The following is a 23472-nucleotide window of genomic DNA, read 5'->3' on the forward strand; positions in this document are numbered from 1 at the left end:
ATTCAATTCATACTTTTTTCCTTTTCAAGTTTAATCTTATTAAATGTAAGAAAGAAAACTTTCCAAGTATTTTTACCTCAAGCTTTCATGCTTCCCACGTTTACCTCAAACAAGTTAAGTTCCAAGATTGTCAATCTCGACTTTTTACATCAAAAAACTTTTCACTTTTACTTCTTATGAGTAAGTTCATCTACACTTTGACGGAAAAGTTCACATGATATGCTCATTAAAATGTGCAAATATCAATCTATGTCGTTACAGTCTTCCTACATTTTCCCTCTTGTTTCGCTTTTCAAGAGCACCAGTAAATTGTCATGAGCTCATTTTGACACGTTTATGAGATAAAGAAGATGGAATATCATCGCATTATGAGTATGTGGATTATTAAAAATTATAGCATGTCTGTTCTTGTGAATGAACGTACATATTTATGATTCAATGAAATTAAGAAATAACCTCTAGCGACAGATTTTTCTTCGTTTTTTTCCATTATTTCCTCAACAAAAAATTTCAATTTGCAATTTTGAAATAAAAAAGTTTTAAAGACTTTTTCTTTCGTTGTAAAATTGGAGTTTTATTAAGGTTGAATCAAACGTTTATTCTTTTATTCGCTTAGTATAATTTTCTACAAATTTGAGACAAGAAGATTGTCTATTAAGCTTTTCAACATCGCATTTGAAGAAGTTTCTAGGAAGGCTGGTATGGAATTGAATAGTCTTTACAATCTTTACTTGGTTATGCTGATGATGTGGGTATTGTTAGATTTTCATCATCGACGCGCATTCCAGCATTGAAAGATAGGCCCTCGGCATGACTTTGGCGTATGAGAATGCGTTTTGCGTATTTGAGCGGACGTCATTCTTTCGGATTTCATCCAAGGACGGTTTAACAAACTTGTGTTTCTGTCCAATCTAAAATGCATTAAATGCAGGTCTGAGTTTCTTCGTCGAATTTTGCACAAACAAATGTAAAGAAAATGAATGCCTAAAAGCTCTTTGGTTTTTCTATCAAAATAAATTTTGGGTGGACTTATGCTGGTGATGTGGTTGGAAATTTGAATTTTTGAGAAAATTTTTGAACACATTTGACATTTAAGATTCGTCACAAATACCAACATCTGAAAATTCCATCGAAACGAATTAACATTCACGCATATATAAATATACACTTGTGTGAATCACAATAGGAATTAACACATGAGAGAGGCATAAGCTGTCGCATTACAGAGCAAACATTGGTATAATTTTCTCATCTCATTTTTCTCGTTTCCTTTCATTTTTCTTATTCAACGATAAACTTTTATGGCACATGAAATTCATTAAAAATTAATACTTAAAGTGAATGAGAATAAAAAGGCATTGAAAAGAAAGGAGAGGTAAATTTATATAAAAATATGAAATTCAAGAGAATCACTTCCTACGTTGATTTCAATATGATTGATTTTATTACATGTCTTCAAATCACATTTCAATTTTGATGCTCCTCTTTATGAAATCAACTACCATTGTATCAGTAAATTTTGCAAGTTACCACAAGAAACAAAAAATTATTGAATTTAAATATTTACCCTTGAACCTTTTCTGTTTGACCAAATATGTAAGCTCATACACTTTCCATCTATCCTTTAATGATCTGAATATGAACACTTTTATGAAGCGATAATATAATCCAAATATTTTCCTCACAGGAATTCTATAAGCTCATAGCAAAAATCGATACGGTGTCTTTAACTTTTTGTTGTCATAAAAAGTAAAACGTTTGTTCCTATAGGGTAGTGGTAAGCAACCTGTGTGTCACCAAAAGTTTTGGAAACGTCATGAATCGTAAGCAGTGTGCACTTTCGGTTGAGACTAATCAAGGTGTGGTGTGATTATCCCAAGATTATCCAACACTGATATAAGGCTTGGTCGAAAAAAAAACTCCATTTCGAACCAAAATTATTGTAAAATTTTTTAGCGCATTTTTGAAATTTTTTTCAAAAAGGTAGCTTAATAAGACACTTTGTTCGGTCGGTCGGTCGGTCGGTCGGTCGGTCGGTCGGCTGGAACGCGAGATCTCGAAAACTAGACATCGTAGAGAGCTCGAAATGGTTTTAAAAGATCAGTTCCATAAAGTTATTGGCGCCCCGGGCATTTAAAAGTTTCAAATCAACACATAAATACTATAATTAACAATTTTTCATTTTCATATACAACAACAACAAAAACAACAACACGTTTTTTCATTGTTTTACAGTGTTTTTCAATGTTTGTCGATGTTTTTACAGTGTTTACTGAACAATGTTTGAATTTTTTTACCGTTATGAGGTTTAAATTATGAAAATCCGTTAAATGATGAAGTTCTTAACTTTGTGGAAGTTTTGAGGTCTGAAAGTAACTTATTAATCAATTACTGATCGCTAGGACAAAAATGCGCTTAAGTCCCTCGATCAAAAACACGAGGACTTTTGTAATTTTTTTTACTAATTATATTTTAATTAGCATCTTAGCTAATATGCAAAACAAATAATAGTCTAAATAAAGTGTAAGTTTTTTGAGATAATTTCAAAATTGTTGATTAAAATTCGTTACCCTAACATACTAGCACATGCTCATTGATACCGTAAGATGCTAATTGAGCAAATGTTTTATATGTTAGGGTTAAGTACAATTAAGGGGAAAAGGCCTCAAACATTAAATTTCCGACACTGAACTATAAAACGACTAAGCCTTATAATAATATGATGTCACCTCGTGTGTTTGAATTATTCAATCGATGAACATAATGGCAAACAATAGAGTTTGTATTAAAGTGTACAGGAAAGTATTTCTCCATTGTGTGTTTATTTGCTATTATTAAGTTAGAAAAACGTGATAAGTGATCGGCGCCTTAAGGAATAAAGAAAAAACCAAATGACTACGATTTTGTGATATCTATCATTCGTGTTAAGTTTAATTTACCGGCAGCTCCTTCATTTGTAAAAAAAATAAACTCTAAAAAAATATTTACGGAAATAACAACAAAGATATGACTTATCACTGAAATTCATTAAATTTTGTTAGCAAACCAGAATAAAGGGTGTAACAGCCAAAATTATTGCTAATTTAGTTCTTTACCATAAATGCTTCGTTAGCATTTATTCGTTTAGATCAGTGCTGTCAAACTATGAGCCGCGGCACACTGTTGTCGTTGATAATCTCAAATATGCTAAATGAAGCATTCATGAATTTAAAATCTCAAGTTATATGTGTGTCGTGGATTACAAAAGTTTGGACAACACTAGGTTTAAATGCTTGCTCCATAAATTATGCGGATTATGTACAAAAGCAATAAATGTGAGAATTAAACCCTTGTTATTTCACTCAACATAAATGTTTGGATAACGTTTTCATACTAGTTAAGCTTAGAATGAATCAATTTAATTTGTTTAATTAATTTTTAACAACATCCTAATGAAAAAATTATGATACAGTTTTGTTCATTTTATTGTCTTTTGTCATATGAAAAGTTGTTATCTCAAATTTTCCAGACTATAGCATTTTTATTGTAGTTGATGTTTGAGTTGGCTTTATGGAGCTTGTAAATTAAGTCTTCTCGAAGTATTTTTTTACTAAAATGTCATTACTTTAAGCAACGGTGGGCAAAAATACGATTTTCGCTGTTCTCAGATTTGTTTAGTAATTATTCTGGAAGTTTATTAAGTAAATCATGATTAAAAGATAAATATTTATGACTTTTAATTTAATTCATAACATTACAATTTCACACACCACTAAACACTAAGAAATTACTTCGAAAATAAATTCATCTACCTCTAGTGTCATCAATTTATAGTCTTTTAGTCAGTTATGGACAATCTTTTATTTTTCGCGGAACTCCTTAGTGCTAAATCTCGACTAAAACTGCACATGACATATTTTATTTTTCGCGGAACACCTTAGTGCTTAGTCTCGACTAAAATTGCACATGGCATAGGGTTCATGAAAGTTTTTTGTGTGTACCGCGACACACATGTTTCCGATCATTCTTTTCAACCTTTGAATAAATTCATGTCTTTTACATCCTATGCCACGTGCACGACTTTAAACGAGCAATGCGTAAATTTTTCTTGAGGAGTGTGAGAAATGATGATATACCAATTATCAGCTTTCATACACAAAATCCTTTCGTCTTATCTTCGCTTTTGCAAAATGAGGAATTTTTTTGCACTTCTTATTTATTTTGCCGCTGTCTTTCTTGTCTCAGATCTCGGTTTTTAGTAGAATTTTGTTGGTTTTTCGTTCTCATGTTTCTTTACGATTTGTCAAACTGTGTGAAACAAGATGACTAATATGTTTCTGCTTCAATATGGTAGCTTTAATAGATCAAAACGAATCCCTTTGTAGAAAAATGCGCTACAAATGATTTGATAACAGAGTTATCTGTCAAGAACATTTCTGATTGTATTAACAATTAAGCAATCTTAAGGAGATGAGGAAATTAATTTTTACTAAAAAATTTTCACTTGAACTTTAAATATTTTAAAGATTCTTTAATAAGCTGACTATAATGTCGCGACGACAAATTCCTCAAGCAATCAAAATGAACAATGCAATAAAGATTGAAATGACCTTCATTTACTTCTTGAACCTTAATAATGATAAAATGGGATTTTTTTCGTTTCGAATCAGACATTTATTGAGTGCCACCGCTGAAGCAAATGTCATCTGCTTTTCCTGGGCTTTGTTTTATTGTTATTAAGGGTAATAAAAGAGAAATTCAATTAAACTAGTAATTGAAATACATTAGAGATAAATGGTATGAATAGAATATTTGAGAACTAAACATTAATTCAATTGTTGAGAGGATGTCTGCTTTAAGATTTTTGAATATGCTTTAGCAACAAAGCTTAGGTGTCTGCATTTTAATATTAATCCCGGGATCAAAATGTATGGACGTCATTTGGCTGCCTCATTAAGGCGGCTTTCATTTGATGATTAAAGAGATGGTAAGCAGACCTCTTAAAGTTCCGCCGCTGCAGAGCTTTCTTCCTTTTATCGTCATTCGGTACTGATTCCAACAATTGATCGCCATTATATACAATCTACCTTAATGTGATTTTATTTATTCACAGAGTGGCACTTGGACTTTCACCAGCCTATTTACAGAGACATTTGATAAAAGCAGGCGACCAACACCATTACTCAACCAGAAGAAACAACGAATACCGAAGAATTATACTAAAGCATCATCACAAAATTCTTTATTTTACAACGGCTTAAAGCTATATAATAGTTTCATAACATATAAAAAGACAAGAACCTCAGACACGAAACTTTGCACAAAAGCAATTGCTATTGAATATGTAAAATCAAACTTCCTCCTTGAATAAATCCGGGAACCTATCATTAGTACATCAGACTCACGTGGTGCACCCATGTACAAACGATAGTCGCAGCATACTGTGATCGCAATCAGGCATTTATTAGGTAAAAGGTCTTATCCTTACTCCTGTCTTTAAGGTGCTCGTAAATGTAGATTGAGTATGTACAGTATTGCCAGCGTTTCGATAGATGCGCGATAATCACAGTATACACTAGACCGAAGGGTGGAATCATGTATATTGAGTGTGGCTGCAGAGTGGAAATTGTATCCAATTCGGACCCACCAGTATGCGCGAGTATTAAAGACATAAATCACCTTCTCGAGGGTGCTTTTTGGCAATACAGCGTTGATACTAAAGTGCTACAATGCAGCTCCGAATAGAAGAATATGAAGTATCTCAGAATTGTTTGAAGTATCTCAGAATTGTTTAAAGTTTCGTGTCAAATATGAATATTGAAATTAGTAAAGAAATATCAGAATTATACATATTTTATTGTTAATCAAATACCGTTGGTAATAAATTTATTATATTATTAGTATATTATTTTTATTATTATATTATAATAATTTATGATAACAATAAAGATAATAATGTTCACCTTTAGAATAGTGAATGTTCCTTAATGCAGTTCAATACAACAAAAAGTCTCAAATAAATTCCTAAACCTAAAATCAATGAAATCGTCTATTCAATCCACGTGATAAAGCGAAATTCTAATATTAATACCTCTTTAAAACATCTCATAAGAAGAGAAGAAGAACTAAATGAAAATTTCATCATATACATTTTTGGCATCATTTCATCACATCTGTGTCTTTACTTTGTTGTTTTATTTCACCAACAGATGCTGATCATCACGATTGTCCTTGACAAATATTCATTCAGAATATTATTCAATATTCTTTCCATGAGTATTGTGACATTGATATACGGTTCTACCATTGCCAGAACTCATATTTTCTTTTGAAAAAGGTTGAATTTATTTGTTTTGCATGGTAAAGTAAAAAATCATAATTATCTCAAATTCCCTAACTGACAATGAGTATACTCAATTCAATGAGCGTTCAATCTTTAAAGTTGAGCATGCCTAATTTTTTAAATATTCTCATGAGTATGCTCCTTGTATGTTCGGGTTAATTATCATCTTCTATTTGTCAAATATGAATGAGCACTCAATTAATCTTTAAGCAAAGATAATGGTTGAAGAATAATGAAAATATGGCTTTGAAAGCCTACCAATGATTATAAAAGTAATTAAGTGCACACTTTCATGAAGATGTAACCGAGAATTAATAATGAAAGGAATTTTGGTAAAATTTAGAGGTTTTGTTTTAAAATTATTTTAATTGTGGATGACTTTCTTTACAAAATCTTGCGTTCACGAATTGTAGCTGAATAAATTGCAAGGTGTATCAGATCTTATGACACACTCGTGTCTTTGCAATGTAAACTGTAGGTCTAAAGATTGGGGTACAACAGATGAATAATCGCAGTGCCTCCAGCTCATAAGGCCCTCAAACAATAAATATGTATGTATACAAACATATACTTTTTCCCGGATATGTAGCAAACCCTTCCATCGTAACTCAAAAAAAGGATCATACATAAATAAAAACATTTAATTAAGTAAAGGAAAATTAATTTAATTGTTAATTATTCAGAGAAAGAAAAGTGAAAGTGAAAGTTCTCAAGAATGATTTTGAAGAGTAAAAAAATATTTACCTAAAGCTTACATATATAGTCTCGCTTTTTATTCACAACAATAAATTATTTTGAGAGAGCATTTAATCATATTATGAAGATTGTAAACGAGCTTTTGTATTTAAAACAGTCGTTTGTAGTGAGGTATGTTTAAAATAATTCAAGAGATATGAAATACGATAAGATGAATGGAAAAAAGGTTTGTGGCATTGTAGAATATTATGAAAAAGTTTTTACGAAATTTTCACATGTGTTTTTGGCAAATATTTTCCTTTTTGATATGAATTATTTGCTACTTGGGTAAAAAGATATTATGAAATATGAGGATGAATCAGGATATCCTAAAACAATTCAAAATTTTAACCTCGATGATCTGAATGTTAAATATGCTGAATTATGCAGGAAGATATTTTCTGGAAAATCCTTGGATTTTCAATAATCACAATTAAGTAAAGTTGTTGGAACTTTCGGACGTTACTATGTATATTGATCGTGACATATCGTGGTTAATTAAAAACAATTATCCAATTAAATCAGAATAAAAGATTTGCAGAAAATTATTAAATTGAATATTAAGTTCTCAAAAAATTTTTGGCTATTAAAATTCGTAATTCGTGTTTTAAATGTTCATAATCATGACAATTCCCATAAGAGATTCATGTCTTATTCAATAAGAAAATCATTTAAAACCGGTAAACCATTAAATTTTCTTCTCATGAGACCCGAAATGTGAGAGCGCTTGAAGCGTTCACGCAATGTATGCAAACATTGTGTTCTTTATATTCTATTTAATTCTTCATATTCTTTGTCAAGAGCTGCACATACTACATTTCATAAGATTTTTTCCAAGTTAAAGTTAATTCAGTTAAAAGAATTGTCAAGTTTTGGGTGAACTTGTCTCAAGATTGCATTTTCTATAATTCTAGATGCACATCCAGATGTGTATAATTACAGACAAAAAATTACGGGAACCTTATTGAATTCAATGGTTAAATAAATATATCCAAAAATGACATTGTATGTTTACACAAATAAATACCGAGAAAATTATTTGTTTGGTTCCTTCCTTATTCTTTTTTGAAATATTTTTTGTCTAGGTAAATCAGCGGTGGACAATCTTTTATTTTCCGCGTCATGCCTTGGCGGTAAGCTTCAACCAAAAAGGCACCCAGCATATATGGCACTTTAAAAAAAAATTTGGAACAACTTGTGTTCCGCGGAACACAAGGATGCCCACTACTGAGGTAAATGAAACAAAAAAAAGAAAATTTTATTAAAAAACTTTTTATTACAGAGAAAAATGAGGATATAAAAGAAAAAGAAAAGTTTTCCGATTCCAAATGAGTTTATCCCAACATAAAAATGTGAATGAGATTGATGAAGATACTTGGAAGATACATTTACGATACAACAACAAAATTGAAATAAATGGAGAATAAGTGCAATAGATAAAAAATATTGCAGTGAATAAAAAACTACTTGAGAATGTTATACCTTTATGCTTTATATTGTATTTTATTCACATGCTTTTAATATCATAGAAATACATGTAACCAAAATCCCATTTATGATCGATGTATTTATTACAATAAAATCTTTCATGTTTTGTTACCGCTTCGATAGTATCCATAAAACTAATAAATAGAAATTTGACGGAGCCCTAAAGCTTTTAGCGTTTTCAATAAAGTGGATAATCCACTTTTTCGATCAGAGGTTTAGTGTTTATTAGAGTTTCTGAATAAACGGTTGTAGTTTTTTAAGTTAACCTTAGCATAGAAAATTCCGTATGGTCGAGTATAGTCGAGTAAACTCTATATGAGAGTTTAAACATTTTTATTTGCTGTTTACAAAATATTTATTGTACTTCTCGTTCACATGATAATAATAAAACAAACTATTTTTTAATAAAACTTCGATTTCTGTTCACATGGTTAAATACCCGAAAAGCAAACGACGTAAAGTAGCCGAAAATCCGGATCCTGGTCAGCCAAAGCTGAGGCCGGATTTCATCAAATCTGACCTAACATCAGAATCACGAAAGCTTGTGGCGTGATTTTCGGCCATTTCTTCGGTGTGTGTCTTCCGGGCTAGTTCGGGAAATGATAAAAATGTATGTTTCCACAAAAAATCAATCTCGATAATGAGTACAAATTGTACTGATGGATATTTTTATTGCTTCCTTGAAGCGAAATTTATATTTTCATTATATTGATGAATATTTTAATAGAGACAAAATTGAAAAATGCAACTGAATATTGTTATTTACTTTTATGAAAATCTAAAAATGGAACAAAATGAAAATGCTTTTTTTTGCAAGTAAACTGCACAATTGAATGTATAAAACTAGTTATAAATGGAAAATGCAAAAAAATAGTTGATTTTTAGAAGCCTGATAAAGATAGAATTGCTTTAATGACAACTAAAGTTGATTGTGTTCCGCAAAAAATTAGAGAATCAAATCAAATATTTTTGCTCACTCAAGCTGAAAAGTAGTTAAAGCAAAATGTATCCTATGGCTTGCTAAAGAACTTAATAGAAAATAATACAATAAGAATCCTCAAATGTCTGTGGTCTTCACTAAAATTTATCAGAATTTACTGAAACGTAAATTGGAAGTTTTCTACATTTGCATTCAATATTCATTTTAAGCTTACAAATTTCTATGAATAAATTTTCTGTCAAGCTCCTCGATATCCATGCTAAATTTAAATTTTATGATTTACATGAATTCTCCTCTTCCGATTGTTTTTCCTTCATTAACATTTTTTGAAAAGCAAAAAAAGATGGAAAAGTCGCACGACCTGACGTTTTATATCTTGAAATTTTCTGTGTAGCTCAACCTCATTTCTTGCTCAATTTGCTCTCATTGAAAGCTCTCAAAAAGAGAAAACCACATAAAAAATTATTGAAAGAATTTTTTCCTTTTCAAGTTTCATGAAATACCTACTCGTCGTGCGGAAAAATCCATTCATTCTCTTGCTCTCATGCAGTGGTGTAGTCAGGAGCCATCAGCCCCCCTCCCAGATTTGAAATACGAATTCTTTTTAAATCCCGCACCATGACAGAGTCACATCGACCTGACTATAAATAAAATAAGAATATTTCCAAAATATGCTTATCGTCCTCTTTAAAAACTATTTTTACGAAAGTGAATAAGCCAGATATTGTTCTTCATCATAATTATGCTCAAGCTTAACTTGAAGTTAATGATATGCTAAAACTATAAGCCGATTACAAAATCTCTCAAATTTTAATCTCAAAAAAGCGTTTATAGCATTATTCGTAGAACAATTTCCAACTTTTTACTTTTATGATCCCTTTTATATAAAATTTACTCCTCTTTTGCTCTCATTTTTATCATTTCCTCAAAGTACTTGTAAAAGTTCGAAGTCAAAGCTCTCACGAATGAGAATCATAAAGTTTTTTCTCACAAACATAGACTATTGAAAGGCAGCTGTTACCTCATCTGTTATTGAGGTTTCTAAGAAGGACAAAAAGAGTTCATGTCGTCTATCATGATTTTTCTCTTTATTTTAGCGACATTTTTTTGGTTTTCTTACATCCCATTTCATAATGTTGATGATTGCGATGATGAAGTATATTTTTTATGATCTAGAGCAGTAGTGGACAACCTAAGTGCAATGTCAACAATTGTGGAAATGCCCTGAATCCTATGTCGTGTGCTGTTGCAGTCGAGGCTGACCACCAATGTGTGCCGCGAAAAATAAAAGGTTATCCACAACCGACTTAATGTGTTAAAATTTAAACCTCTGTTCTAACATGTATTCTGAATTGCTCAATTACTCTGTTGAGTATTCGAGGCAAAACAAGATAAATTGACTAAAAATTATCCTTCCAAGAAATGAACTTAAAAACCAAATTGTCAACAAATACACAAATAATCTCCGATTTTTCAAGTCGTACCACACAGCAGACGATTGGGAATTATAAAAGTTGTCGAATATCTACCAATATTGACACAAACTCAATATAAAATTGTTGTGTCACTTGAGATAGTCTTTAGTTTTTAAAAAGCAAGACAAAAATATTCTCATGCATAACACGATGCAGCTGTGATTGCAATCAGCCCTCATATTTTACGCTTTATGAATGTCAACATTACGCAAACTGACACAAATAAGATCTCGTAAGCTTTTTCCTCATCTCATTCAATTCATATGTTGCAAATTGCAATTTCATTATCATAGATGAGATGAGATATATCAAGTTTCACTAGAGGAATGATGATACTGATGATAAAGATGAATGGCAAATAAAAAATTAAGAGAGCATAAATTGAATCAACAAATTTTTATGAATTTCTTTAAAGATACTTTACTTTAATTTTTACTGTTTACCAGTAATAACTTTTTAGTGACTTTAAGCAACAATTTTATAAATTTTTTTAAAAAAATTCTTGAATAAATTTTGAAACAAGGACTATTCAGATTCTTCATTCAGCTCAATTTCAAGTGTCTGTTTTGAATTTAATGCTTGAATATTAGACAAAAAGACTGTCGACATTGATGTAAAGGAATTTATTCCAAGTAGCAATACAAGACGTCTTAAATGCTAATGAATAATTGAAACTGTAAACTTCAATTAAAGTCAGAAAAGAAGAAGAAAATTTATCTCCAGCGTAAATCAACATTTTCAATACTGTTTTAGACTAGCTTGTTTTGTTTTCAAGTAAAAATCTTGAAAAGTGAAAAATGGCTCCTTAATATAAATAAGCTATTTTGTAATTTAAATAGTACTAATTAGAATAAAACGGATCTTCTTGGTTCCATTTTATACTTTAATAATTCAGTTGAATCTAAAAGTTTGTGATTATTTGTCTTCAATAAACAATAATTAGAGCTGCTTTCGTTTTAGTTTCCGCTTGAAACATGTATCGCAAAATAACATTTGAAAATAAAAAAATGTGTATTATTCCTAGAATTTATAACTTTTATATAATTTTTGAAGAAATCAGCAGCTGGAGGGACTGCGATTAATAATATATTGTACCACACCCTATTGATCTAGAATTTATAGTGGAATCCAAAACACTTTCAAGCTCTTGACATTATAAGAACACCAGTCCTTCATTGTACCTGATGTATCCTGTTATGCACCCAGTTACAATTCGTGTTCGCAAGAGTTCGCAAAGTTAATCGTCCAGATATTAAATGGTGGAAGAAAGAATTTATTCACACCGTTTTTAAAAATTAAGTTTGACCTGGGGAAGGAGTTTCACCGAAAAACTTTTGCACGATTACACCATTTAGGCCACTAGTGCAATTGCACCATTTATTGCTTTTAACTATAATATAATCTAGCATTAATTTCAACAGCATCCATTAGGATTATCATAATTTAAACACAAAATCGGAAAATCGGGAAAGGCTAGGAATATCTATGTATATAAGGAAAATTAACTGAAATTTTTTAAGTAAGTGGCAATAATGGAGGAAACATGGAGGCGAGTGATGTTTTCATAACTTTGTAAATTAATAATATTTATGTGAAAAATTTCTAATGATTCAGCAAAAAAATTATGTTTAAAGGATTTCATCCGTATTTCCATAATATTATCTTTTCAGAAATTTCGAAGCAAAACATTATCATTCTTTATAACCTCATGAATAATTAGTAATTAGATTTACAATTTGAATTAATTAAAGGATTAAAAATTTCCATTTTTTGCTCTACATTGATGATGAATTTTTAACTTCCGCATTAATTAACCTATATAAAAAATTTAAGGTTTAAGGATTTTTTTCATAATTTTTTATCCCTCATTAAATCACATTAAAGTATTAGCATTTAATTTTGTTGAAAAAAAAATGTTTTTTAAAGTCCTTGTATTTTCTCATAAAATGAAATAAAATTTTGTATTCTTTCTTTTAGCATTAGGCATGGGCTTAACCAGCAATTTTTTTAAGGGAATTTTTAAATTTTTTTACTGTTTTATACACAAAAATTTAAATTTTTTCTCAAAAACCCCAATAAATTGAAGTTTTTATTTCCATTTCCGTTAGCTAATATTCAGTTAATTCAATAAAGTACATCAAAGATTTCTCTTGGATGATTAGTCTCATTTTGGTTCAGTTCCTTTCCGTATTTATTAGTCTTTAATATTTAAACATCTGCTTTAAGCGTATTCACCATAAACTTGTAAACCCACAAATTTTTGGTGAACGGTTAGACTACACCGCATATTAATGCTTATACATAGACGTAAAATCTTTATACGTATCATGTTGTCTATATGTAAGCATTATTCAAAGTTTATTTACGGAAATTATTTTATTTGTTTAAAACGTTATAAATTAAGAATTTATAAGGCAAAATCCAAGGGGTGAGTTAATATTCTTTTGGTTCGATTTATTTATTTTGCTAAAATTATAAATTAAACTTTATTTTGAATTTTTCCAGCATTCGTAGAACTTTTTTTAACGATTAAAAATTCCATTTTTTGAATAATAAAAACTTTGTGCAACCTGGTGCAACCCTTGTTCTCATATGAAATTGAATACTTGCTTACACTCACGCCATATCAAATATCGTTAAATTTGGTTTATTTTTCAAGTAAATATGAGAATAATTAAGCAACTCATTTTTAAAAAGTTATTCTTCACAGTTTCATGCAGTTTCTCAGTTTAAAAATTGATTTTATGAAGATTTCCTTCATCTTTCTTCTCGAGCGAAACAAATTAAAAAGATTCAACAATGAAACTTTAAAAGCTCCGCCAAGCCTCTTTTATTAACACAGAATGGTAGCTGCCTCAGTTTGGCGGCCATATGGCTTTGACGCTCGGGATTCATAACTCCTAAATTTAAGCAACGTTCTTTAAATAATTCATAACAAGAATCAATGTCTACAACTAAGTAGTCATAACAATCATTCGTCACCAAGATGAAAAAATTAAATTCAAAATATTTTTAGCCTTGAAACTTAATTCTTCTCAATTCACCAAGATAGAAAAGGCAAGGCATTATACAACATAAATTTTCAATATAATTTTCGATGAAGCGATTTTGGTTATTCTTTTCCTTCTGTCTATAAGACACTTTATGGGTTGATTGGGTTTGGGCTTACATCAATAAGAAAATTCAATTACATGTCCGCAAGCGATGAGTTAATGGAATTTTGATATAAAGCATTTGTTCCATTTCACTTCCATTAAATGAGATACAAAACATCATTACTACAAAATATAAAGGCAGTCTTGCTTTCTAAGGAAAATCTTAAACAGTCGCGCCTATTCAACAAATAAGAAGACAAGAAAAGAAAGTTCAATGCCTAAAAATTCGGAAAACGAGATTATATTTAATACATTATTTATAATTTTGAGCTAAAAATGAGAATTGAAATCTATTATTTAAAAAAAGGTAACACTGATTTGATGGAAGAGATAAAGAGAGATGAGTGGTAAGGATAATATTTAATTTACATTTTAGATTATTTATGATATTTTTACCGAAATATAATCGTTAAACATGATTTACAAAATAATCTGACTTGTGTGGGTGTGACCTGATACTTTAAGGGCCGTTCTGACAATATTCCGATCTTAAGGGAAATATTCCAATCAAATTCTTGACCCGTTTTTTAATCCAACGTTCCCAAAGGCCAAATTGTGGCTTGTTTCTGTGCATTTCACATTATATCTAAATAGTTGTATTTGAACTTCTAAAAAAGGACAAAACTTGGATATGGCTAAATATTTTCTTGCAACTATACGAAATTTGAGCCAAGTACCTTATCAATTTGTCCAACAAGACACTTAACTGCCATTTAGGTGAGCTGATGAACACAAATCAAACGAAAAGAGTTACATCGCCAAAACATTAAAAATCACTTAAATCCGATTATACATTCACTGAAATCCATCTAGGTTTATTAGAGTGAAGCCTGATGCCCTGATTACTACAAAATAAAAGCATATCTGTTTTTAGATGTTTTATGTGCTATTCAAATCATGAATTCTTTTCATACATTAATTCAAAATAAGCAATGCAAAGTATTTCACTTCCATTTTATTATTTAGACATACAAAAAAAAATCACAAACAAAAAAAGTTTCTATTTTACTTTTTTAGCCAGCAGAACACAAAACAGATGAATAGAACAATGAGGAATAAAGAGAGGAGCTTTGTTCATTTTCAGCCATCAGTTTTTTTTCTACATTTTCTACCCAAAGTAATTTTTAGAAAAGAAAAGACTTTATGTTTATTCTTTATGAGTTTCCTGATGTTTTTGTTGTACATTTACATGCAATGGCAGATATAAATATAAACGGAAAGGTAGAGAAACTTAGGATTTTATCTTTGAATTAAAGTTTTGGGATTTTTTTACGCAATAATTTTTTTTTCCTCAGAAATCCTACTGGTTATTTTTAATTTGATATGGAAATCATACCCGGAAAACACACGGCGGAAAAATGATCGAAAAACAGGCTCCATGCTGAGTTGACTATGACCTGGGGACATGGTTTTGTGTCTTGCGGGATAAGAATTCGGTTACCTTTATGTGTAATAAATGTGTTCTTGAATATTTTATGTCAATTCTTAGCAAATAGTGACTTTTAATTTTCACGAGTTCTTACATCATTCAGATTCTCCTACATTCTTATTTCTTTTCATTTTTTGTATTCTCAAATTATTTATCACAAAAGAATGTAAAAAATATTTAGAATACAATAGAAGAAGAAACTGAAAAGATGAAAGTTTATAAAACAATGTCATATACACAATGTGAAAGCAGAAGAAGGAAAATGGAAATAACAATGAATTGCTTAATATTTTTTTTTAATAACAAACTCGCAAGGAGGTTAATAAGTTTGTTTAAAAAAATATCAAATTGTCATGTTTAGTGTTAGTAAATGGTAGTGGCTCGGTGGCGGAATGGTTAAATACTTTTATAGACAATTATTTCAATACCGACACTGACGATCATGGGTTAAAGACCAGGTTTTGAAATCGAAGAAGTCATTTGGATCCTCTTGAATTTTTGAGTCACTCGATAAGAACTTTTAACAAATATTGATATGAATGATCAGCATCGTCATCAATTTACCGTATTGTTAATATGAAAATACCAGTTAGATATAGCTGTTGGTGAGTTCAAAGTCACATGCAGTGAATGTTTTCTTCTCTTATGTACATGAAATACAACTTTAGAGTTCTAAACATCGCAGACTTATGCAGACGTCTTAAATTTTTGCTTAGTAATATTTTTTATATCTAGAAATTCTTGTAGATTTGTAAAAAAATGATTTCTAAAATTTTTATCATGGTAAGTTGGAGTTAATTAATTATATCGACAAATTTATTAGTCTGTTTCCTTTAAAATAGCTATTTATAACAAATAAAATATTTGTTGAAAGTTCTAAAAATTTCACAAAATGTTCTGAAGCACCGTTAAATGCATGTGGTCCATTTGCAATATGTATTGATAATTTTTTAAACGAACCTCGATGTCAATGTCTTCCTGGAACTTATGGAAATCCACCAAACTGCAAATCATACTGCACAGAAGTTTGCAAGTTTAATGAATATTGTGATTCATTCTACAGAGAATGTATGCAAGGCTGCCAAAATGATAATAATTGCGAAGAGAATCAGTTCTGTGATTTTCAAATATCAAACTGCAAAACCGGTTGTCGATCGAATGAAAGTTGTAAAAACGGTCAGATATGTAATTTTAAAACAAGAATTTGTGAAGACGGATGTCAGCACTCAAGTGATTGTAAATCAGATGAATTTTGTGAACTCCATACTTTAAAATGCAAAAAAGGATGCCGATCAAATGAAGACTGTTTAGGAGGTCTCAAATGCGATTATAATGGAGTGTGTAGAGATTTTTGTTCGGATCACGAAGATTGTAGATCAACTGAATTCTGTGATTTTATTAAAACAAAAAAGTGCAAAATAGGATGCCAATCGGATCAAAATTGTAAATCTGATGAGTATTGTAACTCTGGAATCTGTGTTACTGCAGAATGTCATTTTGATGAAGATTGTGATTCAGAAGAATATTGCAATTTCGAAATGAAATGTTTAAAAGGTTGTCGATATGATTCTTGTGAATTTGATTATTATTGCAGTTTTGACACTCGTACATGCGAAAAACATACTAAAAATTTCGATTTTTTCGAGCAAACAATTAAATTTTGTCCTGAATCATGCAAACATAATGAATATTGTGACACAACCACAGGAATCTGTACAAAAGGATGCAGTTTCAGTGAAAATTGCAATGATGGATTAGTTTGTAATCTACAAAATCATAAGTGCATATTGGGCTGCAGATCAGATGACGATTGTGATGAAAATAAATTTTGCAATTATTTAAATAATCAATGCGAAATCGGATGCAGAGGTGACTATGACTGCAAAGCAAAGGAAATTTGTGACTTGTATCATAAATGCGTTCCAGGATGCATTTCAAATATTCATTGTAATACCAATGAATTTTGCGATGAAAGAATATGCAAGAAAAATTGTGTAAAATCTCCTTGTGGAAATAATTCAAAATGTACAGCTGCAATTCATGAAGAACTATGCTCATGTATTGATGGATTCTATCCTGAAAAAAAGAATGGCTGTGTTCAAAAACAAAACATTAATGCTACAGGAGAAGTTGATTGTTCAGATTTTTGTGGGCCTAATTCAAAATGTATATCTGCCGATAACGAAATTTATTGCTTCTGCTCTAAGCCAAATACTGGAAATCCATATGTTTACTGTCAAGGTACTTTTTCTTCCGCAGGTGTCACAAAGCCTACTGGAGAAACATCTCTATCTGCTGCATGCATAGCATCTCTTTGTTTAGGATGATAATTTTTTATTCAATAGCTGTTTTTTATAAAAAGGAAGTAAGCAACTTTTTATTTTTCATTTTCGGAAATTGTTGATGTCACACAGATTGCTAATTATTGATGTAAAATAAGAATTTTAGTTCCTAAAATTCGAAATTTGTTTATTGAAGTCATAAAATTACATGAAAGGCTTAAAATGTGTGCCATTGACCTGAAAAAATTTTTTCAATATTTGAAATAAAAATGCCATTTATTTTGCTGAAAATGTCTTTTAGTTCGTATACATTCTGGTTGACCTCATTTTTAAACGGGTTTAACCTTGGTGAAACAGGAGAAATTGGAAGAAATGATTAAATTCGACTTTCATGTTGCAGAATATATTTTGGATTTCTGCAAAGAAGTTCAGTTGCATATTTTTGGCTAAAATTTCAAAATATCTTAAGTTTGAAATCATCATAAATTTTTGAAAATATCCTTAAAAGTAATTAAAATGAAGATACTTAAATCATTAATCGTAAGTTTAAAGCAAATTAGCTGTCGTGAATATTTCATCTGATTTCTTAAAATTTAGATCCTTGGCTTGTATAATTCATTCGTCAATACAAAAAATCTAAAATCAATCAGGTGCTCATCTTCATTACCCGAAGTTTGTGGACCATTTGCATCTTGTGTTGAAGAAGATCTATTTGGAGAGTCCAATGAGTTATCATATTGTGAATGCGATTCTTTTGCTTATGGAGAACCTCCAAACTGTAAATCAAAATGTAAGGATACTTGTAAGTCTAATGAATACTGTGACATAATTCAGAAAGTGTGCATTACAAAATGCGAAAATCATGAACATTGTAAAATCGATGAGTACTGTAGATTATTTAATGGTGATTGCAGGAAGGGTTGTAGAGATCACAATTCTTGTAAAAATAATGAATTTTGTGATTTTCAAGAAAAAAAGTGCAAAATTGGATGCAGAGGAGATGAATTCTGTAATGCCGATGAATATTGTGACTTCTTTAAAAATATATGCATTAAAGGCTGTAGAGATGACGATTCATGCAAAGATGATGAGTACTGTGATACTTTTAATACCAGATTATGCCATAAAGGATGCCGTGAGTGGCCAGGAAACTGTAAAAAAGGATACTTTTGTAATTCTGACAATCATGAATGTGAGGAAGGTTGTGAACATGATATACATTGTGAATCTAATGAAATATGTAACTTAAATGACAAAAAATGCTATTCTCATTGCTACGAATCTCCCTGTGGAAATAACTCTGTTTGCACAATTGTTGAAAACAATCGTCATTGTTCATGTAAGGCTGGTTATTCTCCTATTAGTGGAATCGGATGTAAACGTAATCGTGGTGATACTACATCTTCTAGTTCTGAAACACTTGATTGCCAAAAACATTGTGGTAATGAAAGTATGTGTGCAATAGAGAATAATAAAATTACATGCTATTGCTCAGAAGATAATGATAATAATCCATTCATTGATTGTAGTTTCATACCACCTGTGCAACCAGCTCCAATAGGTCCTGGTTGCATTGCATCTTTATGTGGATGAGCTATGTTTTATTTTTAGTCAGTATCTTAACTATCAGAAAACGCACGGAAAAAAAGACGAAATATCAAACCAGGGATGCCTGCCCTGATACAAGAATCAAGCCTACTTGGTGTTGGATTTTTCGCCCTTTTAGGCCGTGTGTATTCCTAGATTAATTAGTCGAAATAATAAAAAAAATTAATTTATTTATAATCCCAATATAATCCTACAGAATAAAGTTTTCAAGAAGGAAATGCCTAAATTTCATATGAAATCAATTTTGCCTTTTATATGCTTTTACCTTCTGATTTATTTCATAAGCATCAAATCAATTTTTTTATTTAATTTTAAATTGAATTAGAAAAGAAAATAGAATGAAAGCGATCTGACTCTTATTCAATCAGACAAAGTAGGTTAGAAAAAGGTTGATGGCAAGGGAACAATTCTCTCAATCATTCAATATTTCACATGAAACTCTGCTGACAAATTTTGAATGAAATCGAAAGCTTTTGTGTAAAATTCAATGAAACAATTCCCATAATTGAGGATTGATGTTCGATTCTATTCGTTAAAAATGTTGTCACTTTTAAAATTAAATTTACAGTTAGAACCAAAAAAAAAGGCTTTCTTTTTATCTAGAATTTTTGATATTTCCTTTTCATTTTTGATCAACAAAAAAAAGTTGAAAGTTGATAGAAATCAAAAATAAATTCAATCTTAAAAATGAAAGGCTTGAATGGTTGTTGAGTGAGAAAAAATCCCTAGTAAAAAATTGAAGAGAAATAATTGAAAAGAGAAAAGCAGAAAATGTAGAAATGTGACAGCTGCGTATAGTGAAATTTTTTCTCATTAAATTTTCAATTTTGTTCACCTCTTTAAGGATAATTGAGACATGTTCATGAACGTGAGCAAAAGTTCAAGTCATTTTTGACTGTATAAGAAGTTCAAAATTGTATATTTAAAGCTTATTAAATGAGTTAGCAGTTTCATTTATTGTTTACTAATTTAATATAAGAAAAGTGAATTTCTAAAGAAAACGAAATTAAGTTTGGAAACAAAAGTGGGTCACAACAAGACGGAAGAAAGGAATATGCTAAAATATGGATATTGATAGAAAAAGCAACTTAGACAGACTCTAAAAAGTGTAACAGAAGATGAAAGATGGAAGTGATGATGAAAGGCATGGAAGAAAGCTATAAATCATCACAAATTGATTTTTTATTTTTTTTTCTTTTATTTGGAGAAAGTGAATGGCTTGAGAAACATGTAAAAGGGTGTTTTTAGAGTATTCTTTCATAAAAAGCTTTGCTCTACTTGAAATATATGCATGTGAGCTTTCAGTAAACAAGCATAATTTGGGCAATTTTTCAGGTATTTTCTAGATCATCTAATATTGATACTAATTTGAATTTTAAACTGTAAGACAGTGATAGGCAATATTTTTGTGCAACGGCACACATTGGTGATAAGCTACGATTAAAATCGCACACGACATGTGGTTCATGACATTTCTGAACAAATTTTGTAATATTTTATTCGATTTAAAATTTCAAAAAAATATTGAATATTATTGTCATTCTACTACAAGAGATTCTATATGACAACTCTCATTATCGTAAAAAACTTAACATAATCGACAATTTTTATTGCCATATCGATACCAATAAAAATTAATCGTTGTCATTTCATCATGTCCAACACGTCAATTAACATTGAAAAGTCATTTCATTCAGTGACGCTTAACATTAATTCATTAAGTGAATATATCAATTAATAAATAAAACATATCTAGTGATTAATATGCACATCGATAATATAAAAATAAAATTAATAGAAGCGTATAAAAATTGAAATCGATATTTATCAGTGTTTTAATTGAATTTTGTTGACAATTTTATGCGATTGACGGACATTGTATGAACATCGATTTATATGCATGATAAGGGATGGGTATTTAAATCTGATAAAATATTGATTTGAGATTATTTTCAGATTGTATAATTTTTTTCACAAAATTTATAGAAATTTCTATAACATTAAGTTTAAAAAAAATATTCATAAATGATCATCAAGAGCCATATATGTGTCAAAAGCACAACAAATCATCATCAGTCCATATTATCTCAGCATGTTGACGAGTCAACTAGCACTAAATCATTCACAGAAAAAAATTTCATATCCAATTTATGTTTCTTATTCTATAAATCTTATTTACGAATATGATGGAAAATGCCAAATCATCAATAAAGTTTTCCATGCCATTCAAATATGTTTTTTGCTAATAGCAATAAATAGAAAATTGTTACTTTTAAGCCTAATAATCGGTTTCAGATTGCTCAATCTGCAGGAAAAAGTAGCAATAAATTGTGAGCTTTTGTAAATTGTTTGGATTGAGAAATATTTCTTGGAAAAAATGAGTCTGTATATAATATGAAAAGGTCAGTAAAAAAGTTTAGAAATTAAAACACATCAACCTGCACATCATAAAAAGGTGCTTAGGAAAAATAAAAGCTATTGAGGGCTGTTCTCATATTACGTAAAGCTCTTTATAGGAAGATGGTGGTGTTGAGATTTCGCTACGTCTCAAACAAGGAAGAAGCGATGCAAGGGGAGACGTTAAAAATTTGTACAAATTATCTGTTTTCGCATCTAACTTTCATTCCCTTTGAATATTCCTATGCGATGTTGCTTGTGGTGCTCCATAGCATCTTTTCCCTTATAGATTCTATTCTTGGGTGGTAAATCAAACTGCCCTAAAGCAATCACACGATTAAAATATATTTTAATATCTTTTATTTTTTAAGCACTGAACAATTTTTGAACCCTCATCCCTAAAAATTTCTGGCTACGCTCCTGTTTCTTACCTCTACAAATCCAATTTATATCTTTCCATAATTTTCTCATTCACTCTCACTGATTGCTTTTAATATTCATAGCTCTGTGAAAAATAAATATTTTTATTTCATGCTTGTTAAGAATCGTTCGTGATGGGCTTTCCATCTACTACGTTTTCTTATTAATAAAGTGCAAAAGGTGATTAAAGTTAACATTAAAAAATGATTAGGTCTAGATAAGAAATAAATTATTGAATCTTATTTATAAATATGTAATGTAGAAATTTGTAAAGGTAAGCTTAGTCCTTTAAATATTTAACATAAGAGTGTACATCTGGTGGTTTGTAACCTCTGTTCACATCAATCAGATAGCACTTAAGAAAATGATGCTTGAATTTGGAAACTTTGGACTGATTCGGACAAGGTTGAGGATTAGGCAGAATAAAAGTTTATGATGCCTTAAAAAATTATGATTTTAATTTTAAAAATCAACGAAAGAGCATTTTATCATGAATATTGACCTACATTTAAGGCTACTGGAAAAAAAATTAAAATTGTTCAACTCATTTATTTCCTATTCTTTATTATGAGCACGGAAAAGAAAAAAATTAACGAAAAAGCACAATGAAAAAATTAATATACAGTACAGCCTCGAAGCATATAATTTATCATGAGAAGTTTGCTTCTTTATGTTAATAATTAAAAAAGGCATTGTTACCTTAGTAGCTATTTTGCATCTTTAATACAACAATTTTAGTCAGATACAGTTTTTTTAATTTGCTAACGGTTTCCATTGCAATGAGAGTCCTCATGCAAATAATCTTTCATACCCGGAAAAAAATATAGTCCTTGCCAACAAGTTGCTTGCTGTGTTGAATAAAAGTTCCCTGTTAAATATCGTAACAGACAAAGAGCATTTTTTCATGGTGCATTAATATCACTAAGGTACCTGAGAGCGTTTTCTTTGTTTTCTATAGATAATCATATGAATTATATGTAAATAAAACTGGTTAAGATAAAAATGTAGGTTGTTCTATTTCGGAAACCAGAGATCGTTGATAGCGAATAGAATACACAAATTTGAATTTTTTAAAATAATTTTATTTACTTTTTATTTCTAAAAGTTTTTGTAACAAACTTTACCACAATAATTTTGATTCTACCGAATAAAACAGCATACGATCTAACGTGTGTAAATCCAAAGATCTTGGAGCATATTCCACATATCCTTCTGTTAAAT

The 23472-nt window shown here is 30.1% G+C and overlaps 2 protein-coding genes across 2 annotated transcripts; both read left to right on the forward strand.

Moving 5' to 3' along the window:
* The first annotated feature begins 16224 nt into the window (after nt 1-16224).
* Nucleotides 16225-18092, forward strand: LOC139096085 (cysteine-rich, acidic integral membrane protein-like). Its single transcript, XM_070647714.1, has 2 exons — nt 16225-16327; nt 16387-18092. The coding sequence occupies exons 1-2, from the start codon at nt 16304-16306 to the stop codon at nt 17869-17871; spliced, it is 1509 nt and encodes a 502-aa protein (XP_070503815.1). The 5' UTR covers nt 16225-16303; the 3' UTR covers nt 17872-18092.
* A 250-nt stretch (nt 18093-18342) lies between these two features.
* On the forward strand, nt 18343-19419 carry LOC139095783 (WAP four-disulfide core domain protein 3-like). Its single transcript, XM_070647251.1, has 2 exons — nt 18343-18366; nt 18424-19419. The coding sequence occupies exons 1-2, from the start codon at nt 18343-18345 to the stop codon at nt 19417-19419; spliced, it is 1020 nt and encodes a 339-aa protein (XP_070503352.1).
* Nucleotides 19420-23472: the final 4053 nt, after the last annotated feature.

The sequence above is a fragment of the Chironomus tepperi genome, unplaced genomic scaffold (assembly GCF_022539635.2).
Source record: "Chironomus tepperi strain 1889 unplaced genomic scaffold, CSIRO-AGI_Ctep_v1 contig_376, whole genome shotgun sequence".
In the NCBI taxonomy this organism is placed as follows: domain Eukaryota; kingdom Metazoa; phylum Arthropoda; class Insecta; order Diptera; family Chironomidae; genus Chironomus; species Chironomus tepperi.